Source organism: Psammomys obesus, unplaced genomic scaffold (assembly GCF_907164565.1).
Source record: "Psammomys obesus unplaced genomic scaffold, mPsaObe1.curated_primary_1811, whole genome shotgun sequence".
Lineage (NCBI taxonomy): Eukaryota > Metazoa > Chordata > Mammalia > Rodentia > Muridae > Psammomys > Psammomys obesus.
Window position 1 is genome coordinate 19,797,467 of NW_026592118.1, and position 9,570 is coordinate 19,807,036.

At 39.0% G+C, this 9,570-nt stretch overlaps 1 protein-coding gene across 1 annotated transcript in view; it reads right to left on the reverse strand.

Annotated features, from left to right (window-relative positions):
• Nucleotides 1-6,907, reverse strand: part of LOC129681019 (cadherin-related family member 4-like) — a 97,517-nt gene extending 90,610 nt beyond the window's left edge. Inside the window, exons 1-2 of the mRNA XM_055612905.1 lie at nucleotides 6,874-6,907; nucleotides 5,818-5,985 (exon numbers count right to left, since the gene is read on the reverse strand). Coding sequence (XP_055468880.1) covers nucleotides 5,818-5,985; nucleotides 6,874-6,907 — 202 coding nt within the window. The remainder of the gene's footprint in view (nucleotides 1-5,817; nucleotides 5,986-6,873) is intronic.
• Nucleotides 6,908-9,570: the final 2,663 nt, after the last annotated feature.

Below are 9,570 nucleotides of genomic sequence, written 5' to 3' on the forward strand. Positions count from 1 at the left end.
AAGAAAACTGTTGTGGATACTGGTATGAAATAGATGAGATGTAATATGAAATGACTTGAGATGGTGATTTTAAAGACAAAGATTATGTATCAAAGAATTAGGAACCAAACAATTTGAGATGGATTCAATTAGACAGGAGCTGCTGGGGGGGGCATCTGCAGTCCACATTTGTCACACATTTTCTAAAGGACACACAGTAGCAAGTGTAAAACACAGCATGTATGTGATCTACAAAGTGGTAGACCATTAAGGCCATGCGGTACTTGAAGGTTGTATGTTCTTGTACTGGGCTGCTTTGCCTTAGGAGGGTAATGTTTCATATATTGGATTCCCTCAAAGATTTAAGTAAATGTTGTAGGAAAAGGTAATCAAGACAGATTTAAATAATGAAACTTAAGGTGCTTCTTTGAGGTAGGTCATTGATCTATAGTCTACTCATAATGTTTGAGCTCCTCGTGTGTGTGTGTGTTCTATGCTTTGGACTGTGGTAAAGTTGTAGGTAGGTGGGGTTTTAGTTAAGGGATGCATGTAAGGTTGAATAACCTTACATGGAAACCAATATAGCATGAATAACATGATGTACAAAATAAGCAAGAAATATGCTGGCATTGAGAGGAAGAAGAAGGAGTGGAGGAGAAGTGTAGTTTGGGAAACTCAGTAGACTACAGTGTTATAGAAATCCAAAGATGAATGTGGTGACTGAAGAGATAGTTCAATGGTTAAGAGCACCACTGACTGCTCATCTGGAAGACCCAAGTTCAAGTTGCAGCATTCATGTGGTAGCTAACGACCACCTGTACCTCCAGTTCCAGAGGATCTAACATCTTTTCTTCTGGGCTGTAGAATCATTGTACACATATGGGGCACAGACATACATGTAAGCAAAGTACCCATAGGCAGAAAATAAAAAAATAAAATTTTAAAAACAAATGCATGTGTGTTAAAATGCAAATGATAATTTGCAACAACAAAAAATAAAATTATATGAGGCAAGGGACAAACTATGTCCTTGCATCTATCATTAAAGCAGAATGATATCGGAACTAAATATGTAATAAAGGTCAGAGTTAAAAACAGTGCTGAAGAGAATTCCTTACAAACATTAAACAATTTAATGAGAAGTGAGATGTTTTGCAGGGACATGTGAGTTTTATTAAGATAAGAATAGCTTAAACGATTACTGAAATGATTAGTAGTTTTGTTTAAAGAGAAAAATAACTTGAGTTTGAGTTCTGAAGCTAAGTAGAAAAGAGAAGAGACTGGGAGTTTGCACAGTGGTTTAAGAACTTGTTCAAAGACCTGGAGAGTGCAGGAGCTCCACAAGTAGAGCAACAGAACCAAAAATTCTGGGCACAAGGTTCTTTTCTGAGACTGATACTCCAACCAAGGACTATTGATGGAGATAACCTAGAACCCCTGCACAGATGTTATCCAAGGCAGTTCAGTGTCCAAGTGGGGTTCCATAGTAATGGGAACAGGGACTGTCTCTGACATGAACTGATTGGTCTTCTCTTTGATCACCTCCCCCTGATGGGGAGCAACCTTACCAGGCCACAGAGGAAGACAGTGCAGCTACTCCTGATGAGACCTGGTAGACTAGGATCAGAAGGAAGAAGAGGAGGACCTCCCCTATCAGTGGATTTGGGGAGGGGCATGAGTGGAGAAGGGGAAGGGAGTGTGGGATTGGGAGGGGAGAAGGGAGAAGCCACAGGGGGATATAAAGTGAATGAAGTCTATATAATAAAAATTAAAATAAAAAAATGGAAAGAAAGAAAGAAAAAAAGAACTTGTTCAAGCTCAAAGAGCAGAATTCAGATCTCCAGCACCCATACAAAATCTAGGCCGATATGGCCCACCTATATTCCATCTCTTGAAAGGTAAACAAAAGGAATTCCTGACAGAAACTGCTTAGCTAGATTTTCAAAATTGGTTATCTCTGAGTTCAAGTTAAAGACTTTGCTTCAAGGCATAGGTCAAAAACAATGAAGGAAGATAGCCAAGGTCAACTGTTGCCCACTCAACATATAAGAATGTGCATCTGTACAAATATATCCAGCTATAAGCACGTGTACAAATGTCTCCACATGCCACACATATACAAAGAAAAATGAATTCAGAAACAACATTTTTCTGGTTGTTGATAACATTCTGGCTACAACAATAGGGATGTATGAACAACAAATTATTTTAAGTGCAGGGTTTTAAACTTGCTCACAGAAGGGATTCAGCATTTGAGACACTGGATAGGAGATAGTATGAAGATCAAAGAGACAAACAAACAAACAAACAAACAAACAAAAAAAAAAACCAAGCATGCTGTGGCAGAACATGAAGTAAAAAGAAACAGCATGAATGACATAATCAAGTCCCTAGGGACATGACTATTAGGGTGTGGGAAGAAGTAAAATATCCGGAGCTGAAAATAAGCAGGAGAAAATTCCGAAGAGGACCGAAGCCACGCTCAGGAGTCAGTTTTACAGACTGAGAAGTATGCTGATTCCCCACTTCCTGACCCAGAGATAGGAGATGTGTGGGAGTGTGAGTAATATCACCAGGAGACATGCTATGGTTTTCCCTGAAAATGGGAAATTTTGGTAAAAGCCAAGAGGTAGAAAAATGTCACAAGATAGGTTGAGAAAGAAAGGATTATTTTAAAAACTTGATTTTTTTTCATAAGAAGCATCTGTTGGGGGGCAGAAATGAAGGCCTGGAGTAAACAAGGCTGCCTGAAGAAGCTTCCTGAAGAAGCCAAGCAGGATGCCGATGAGCAAGAGGAAAGCCCTTGTTTTCAAGAGCTTCCACCTTAGGCAATACCAAAGACCACAGGAGATGAGAGATTACGTGTGCATATGTTTTCTATAATTAGGAGCAGAGATAGCCAAATTATATTTTAAAAGTGGTGTGCAAGGAACATGGAAGGATTCATAAGGGATACATTAGGGATTCAAATAAGATTTACACTCTCCTTTTAGCAAAGGGCAAATAGAAAAAAGAATGTCTTGGGTCCAAATACCAGGAATTTACAGACTCTTTTTTTTTTTTTTTGAGGACAGTGCTTGTGAATATCACTTTTTAAAAATTTTTTTGATTATTACTGTTTATTCATTTTGTATCCCAGCTGTAACTCCCTCATTGACCCCTCCCAATACCATCTACCCTCACTCTTCTACTCCCATGCCCCACCCTCAGTCCACTGATAGGGGAGGTCCTCCTCCCCTTCTATCTGACCCTAGCCTATCTGGTCTCATCAGCACTGGCTGCATCGTCTTCCTCTGTGGCTTTGGCTTGGTACAGCTGCACTCCCCCTAGAGGGAGGTGATCAAAGGTCTGGCCACTGAGTTCATGTCAGAAACAACCCCTGCTCCGTTTACTAGGAAACCCACTTGGACACTGGGCTGCCATGGTCTACATCTATGCAGGGATTCTAGGTTATCTCCATGCATGGTCTTTGGTTGGAGTATCAGACCCTTAAATTTCACCTTACACCCATCAGAATGGCAAGATCAAAAACTCAAGTGGCAACACATGATGGAGAGGATGTGGAAAAAGGGGAACTCTCATCCATTGCTGGTTTAAATATAAACTTGTACAACCACTTTGGAAATCAATCTGGTGCTTTCTCAGAAAATGAGGAATAGTATTTCCTGAAGATCCAGCTATACTACTCCAAGGCATATATCCAAAATATGCTCAAGTATACACCAAGGACATTTGCTCAAACATGTAGTAGCTTTATTCGTAGTAGTCAGAATCTGAAAACAACCTAGATGTCCCTCAACTGAGAAATGGGTAAAGAAATTGTGGTACATTTACACAATGGAATATTACTCGGCAATTAAAAACTAGGAAATCATGAAATTTGCAATCAAATGGTGGGGTTTAGAAAAGATCATCCTGAGTGAGTATCCCAGAAACAGAAAGACACACATGGTATATACTCAATTATAAGTGGATATTAGACATACAATATAAGATAAACATACTGAAATCTGTACACCTAAAGAAGCTAAGCAAGAAGGACTATCCGGGTAAGATGCTCAATCCTCATGCAGAAAGGCAAACAAGATGGACATCAGAAGAGGGAGAAAACATGGAACAGGACAGGAGGCTACCACAGAGGACCTCTGAAGACTCTGCCCAGCAGGGTATCAAAGCAGACTCACAGCCAAACTTTGGGCAGAGTTCAGGGAATCTTATGAAAGAAGGGAGATAGAAAGACCTGGAGGGAACAGTAGCTCCACAAGGAGAGCAACAGAACCAAAAAAAAAAAAAAAAAAAAAAAAAAAAAATGGTTCCAGCGGTCTTTGCAATGTTTGATACTCCAATTTAAAGACTCTTAGGAGAGAGTCTTGCTGAAATCTGACTAGGAAAAATCAAAGACTATGAGTTTGGGGAAATGGTTCAGTAGGCGAAGTGCTTCCTGCACAAGCATGAGGATCTGTATTCAGATGCACATAAAATATGGGCACATTCACATGTCCTCTAATCTCAGAACAAGAGTGGCAGAGACAGGATTATTCCTGGATCTTTCTGGCTAGACAACCAAAATAACTTGGTGGTCTCCGGACTTAGTGAGAGACTCTATCTCAAAAAAATAAGGTGAACAGCAATAGAAAAAGACCCCAGGTGTGAACCTCTGACCTACACATGCACATTTACCAATGCCACACACAAATAATAAAGAAATAAAAGGTAAAGGAATAAATCAGAGACCCGATAGCCACAAAAAGATTCCTAGTATCTCACTGTAGTCAGAATAAATTAAGCCTATATTTGAGGTTTAGTTCAGAGTCTTAGAGATTGAGTAGAATTTGAGAGGCAAGGAGGGTGTCTGGTGAACAGAAGTCTGAAATGGCTTCTGTGAAATGGACTGTTTTAGAGTGTAGAACTTCTTCCCCTGTCAATATATAGGCATTATCAATATAGGCATTCTGAAGAAGATACCAGGCCTTGCCACTGAGACACAAAACAATTTCTACTTTTAAAACCTATTCTCTGACTTTTATAAAAATCATACCAGGCAATGCTTTGATATTTGTTGAGTATAATACATAAGTAAATATGTACATGCATTTCAACAGCTGCCTGAAATATAAATAATAGCTTTGCTAGGACACAAATCAGCTTATAATTAGCACTTAGCTAATTTCATGTATAATTATAAAACTCATGTTTTGAACAAAAACAAACCATTATGTATAAAATTCCACTGATGCTCTTTCAACAGTCATCACAAGTGTCACCTGTACTTTCAAGAGGGCCTGGACTACATGCTAACTGTAGGCAGAAGTGAATTTTGCTTCTTCCTTCTTTCAACTGTTTCCTCTTCTTATCAAGTTACTTGGCCATTCCACTGCAGACTCCCTGGCCAGGCTTTGGTGCTGCCAGAGTGCGGGAAACAATGTGTGCTCCCCGCCTTAACTGGCGCTTTAATAAGCTTCATGGAGACAGTTTCAGATTGGTCATAATATTTTCAAATTGTTTTCCTTGAATTTGGTTCAAAAGACATATCACAAGTCATCTATTATTCAAGGGCTACTTTTTTTTTCCTCTGAGAAAGAAGAAGCAAGTCTCAAGCTAATTAATAGACAAAACTTATTTTACTCAGGAAAGAACCCCTGGGGCAGCATCAGGCTAATCCTGAAAGTGGAGCAAGACCGAGGGGAAAACTTCAGAAACTGTAATTACCTGAAGCAAAGTTTGAGCAAACATTCTAACGTACCATTGAAGTATAACTAAATAATTATCTTCAGGGTCATACTTTAAAGTAACAATTATAAAATAAATAAAAATACAGAAATGCTAAAATTAATTTACATGCGTCGATGACAAAATCTTTCGATATATTCAAAAAGCGGTAGGCATTTGATTTTCCAGCCACATCTTTGTCATAAGCACGGCTTAGTTCTGTTCCAGGAAGCTGATTTTCAGGCAAATTCACAGGGTTGATTAACATCTGAATTTCTGCCCCGACATAGGATAACACTAAAGCAGTAATACAGAAAGACTTAAGTAAAATCAAGAATAACATAAAAAAAAAACATTTTACATGATTATTCCATACTATTGTGCTCAGATGGTGAAAAAGCTGCATGTAAATCCAAACCAGCATTGGCTTTTCCCTTAAATGATATTTTAATACATGTTTTCTGTTGAGCCATGCATAATAAAATTGGACTAACTAACAATCCAATGTTCCAATCCTATTCTAGCTTTCTTTTATTTCTTCATTCAGTCTGGGTGCTGAACTATTATCAAGTACAATGTCAAGGAATTTTGTACACTCACATAAACAATATTTTAATAGAAACTTTATTGCGCTTTTATTTGAAACACTGCTTCAAAACATCAGTATGAATGACTTTTTCGGTTTTATTTGCTTAATTATTTTCAATGTTTTTCATCATGACAAAAGATGCTGTTTCTCTTTAGATGTGACTCTTTATAGATTTGTAACTACATATCTCCACAGCAAAGAGCAGGAATAAAATATTTTTAAACTCACTCCCAAACTGAAATACAACTGAAGGGATAATATATGAGCATATGTCATATCAAGAGAAATAGCATAGTGTGAAAATTAGTCATAAACTGTAGAAATACACCATATGATACTGCTATAAAAGAAAAAAGATGTTAAAAGCAAATAGCGCTACAAAAAAAGTGGACTCTGAAAAGTATCAAGTTGAGTCCTGCATGAAATAACCCAAAGCCATATTAAGGTTCTTTCCTTACTTATACACTTATTCATGTACACAAGAATAAGTAGGACGTTAAGAAATATTAACTGAAATTAAATGGATCCCAGAATAGATCCAATTCCTCAATACCCACTGTCTCCTAAAGACAATCGACCAGCAAACTTTAACTCACCTCTGCATATTAACAAAATCTTGAAGATATCCATACTCAGGCCGACTTCTCCAATGCCCACACCGAGGCCCACTATCAAATGCACAACTTTAGCTACTTATACAAATTTAGTCTTAATACAAGTTAAGCTAATAGGTCAATAAGCTCTTACTCAGCCATGATGACAGTGGGATTGCTCTGTTTAGCTGAGCGATTATGTGCACAGGTCATGTTACGGCTCCTGTGTTTGTTCCCTCGCAGATCTGGTGAGATTATCAGCAGAGTCAGGATCGTTAGATGCCACCCATTTAATTTACACCTTTCCAGTTGACGGGTGGTTTCCTCTGGAGAATCTTTGGCCAGAATCCAGGTGATCGCTCCTTTAATCCCTCTAGCAAACCCTGCCAGAGACACTGCATTTGAGTGGCCCTGGAAGTATAGTCACCTCCGTACTTAAAGCTGCCGAGGAGGTGCAAGGAAAAGCAAGAAGCACACTTAGCTCGCTCATAACCTTGCAAACATGAAGGCTGGATATAAGTAGCGATACCTCTCAGAGGGGAAATAGGGGTAAATGAAGACGCAAGAAAGTTTGGGTCAGAAAGAAACACTTATAAAAGGAGGAAAAATCCCCGGAGAGGTGACATTATGTGGAAATCTTTAAAGGAACAAAGTTTTCAGATAGCCATCTCATTATAAAAAGGTTTGTTTACTCTTCTCAGTATTTACATGTTTACATATTTACAAAGTATTCATATGTAATTTGGCATAATTTGGAATGATCTACAAAAACTAGAATAAATTTAAAAGAATGATGTAATTATTTATTACATTACATTGTTACCCGTTTATGATCATAAGTACATTGAAAATGATGTAAATATGTCACACTAAAATGTTTTCTGTCTCTCAACTATGGCAAATGGTTTATTTATGATATAAACTGTGATTATAATATTAATGAGATGAAAGATGAAGTAAACAAAAACCAAATAATATTTCTTTAAAAACTCAGTTCAGTTTTGCCCATTAAAACGGTTCAAGGAGAATTTTGCTTGCTAAACATTTTCTTGGATACATATATTTGTGTCATATAAAATGCAAAGATAATATAGTTCATTATATTCCTTAAGATAGGTTAAATATTAATAAACATTCCAATTAAAGGAATTATTTTTAGATTTAATATAATCTTTTATCTTTAGCAACTTGATACATACAAACAGTTTACTTTGCTTATATGAACACTCATCTGTCCAGGCCCCAACCTAGCTTGTCCCAAACACATCCTGTATCTCCTTTTCTTCATGATCTCTCTCTTCATAGCTCCCTGAGATCAATTAATGTTGCCTGTTGGGATGCTGACTGTACGTGTTGGCTTGATCTTGTGAAGGGCACCACAGCAGCACTTTATAGCACTCTTCACTGTCATCCAGTTCTTAACACTGTTTTCAGTCATTCTTTCATGATTTTCTCTGAGCCTTGTGTAAGGGTTGGGGTAATGGTACACATGATCAGTTTAGAGCTGGATACACAATAGTCATTTATTCTCGGCATAAAAGTGTTATTTTAATCGGGTTCAGATTTGATGGGTGTCTTTATAGCTGTCTGATCTTGGTTTCAGAACTAGAGGGCAAAATCCAAGTCCACGATTTTCTCATCTGCAGTAATGGTGCTTTTTTCTTTTTTTTTTTTTTTTCTATTTTCTTTTAAATTTATCCACTTTATAGCCTGATTGCAGCCCCCTCCTCCCGCTCCTCGCAGTTCCACCCTCACACCCCTCTTTCCCGTTCCCCTTTCCCTTCTCCTCAGAGAAGGGGAGCCCATCCCCCTATGTGTACTACATCAAGCCACAGCAATACGGTCATCCTTACCCTCTGAGGCCAGAAAAGGCAGCCTAGCTATGGAAAAGGAATGCAAAGGCAGACAACAGAGTCAGAGACAGCCCCTGATCCAATTGTTATGGCACCCACATGAAAAAGAAGCTTCACATCTGCTATGTATGTATGTATAGGCGGCATAGATAAAGCTCATGTATGCTCTTTGGTTGGCGGTTTTGTCTCTGTGACCCCTCCTGGGCCCAGGTTAGTTTACTCTCTGAAGGTCTTCTTGTGGTGTCCTTCTCCCATAATCCTTCCCCTACTCGCTCCCGTACTCTTCCACAAGAGTTCCGGCGCTGGGCTTATTGTTTGGCTGTGGGTCTCTACATCTGTTTTCATCAGCTGCTTGATGAAGCCTCTCAAGGCAGTTATACTGGGATTCTGTCCACAAGCATAGCAGAGTATCGCTAATAGTGCCAGGGACTGGCTCTTCCCCGTGGGGTGGGTGTTGGGTTGGGCCAGTCATTGGTTTGCCATTCTCTCAGTCTCCGTTCCATCTTTATCCCGCACTTATAGTAGGCACTTTTGCGTCAAAGGTTTTGTGGGTGGGTTGCTGTTTCCCTCCCCCCACCGGAAGTCCTGCCTGGCTACATAAGGTATCCAATTAAGGAAAAGTACCTGGAGAATTTTGTTCTCACATGCTTCGCATTGTGGAAAGAGTAACCTAAGTACCTCATGCATTACTGGCCGGCGGTCACAATTTAAGTTTCTCACAGCCATTGCTGATAAACCAACCCCAGGCTCCATGTTATGACTGTGGGCGCTAGTATCCCTCTGCTATGTCTTACTCTGGGCCAACAACCTACATAGCAGAGCATGGTATTGGAGTCATATATAAGAC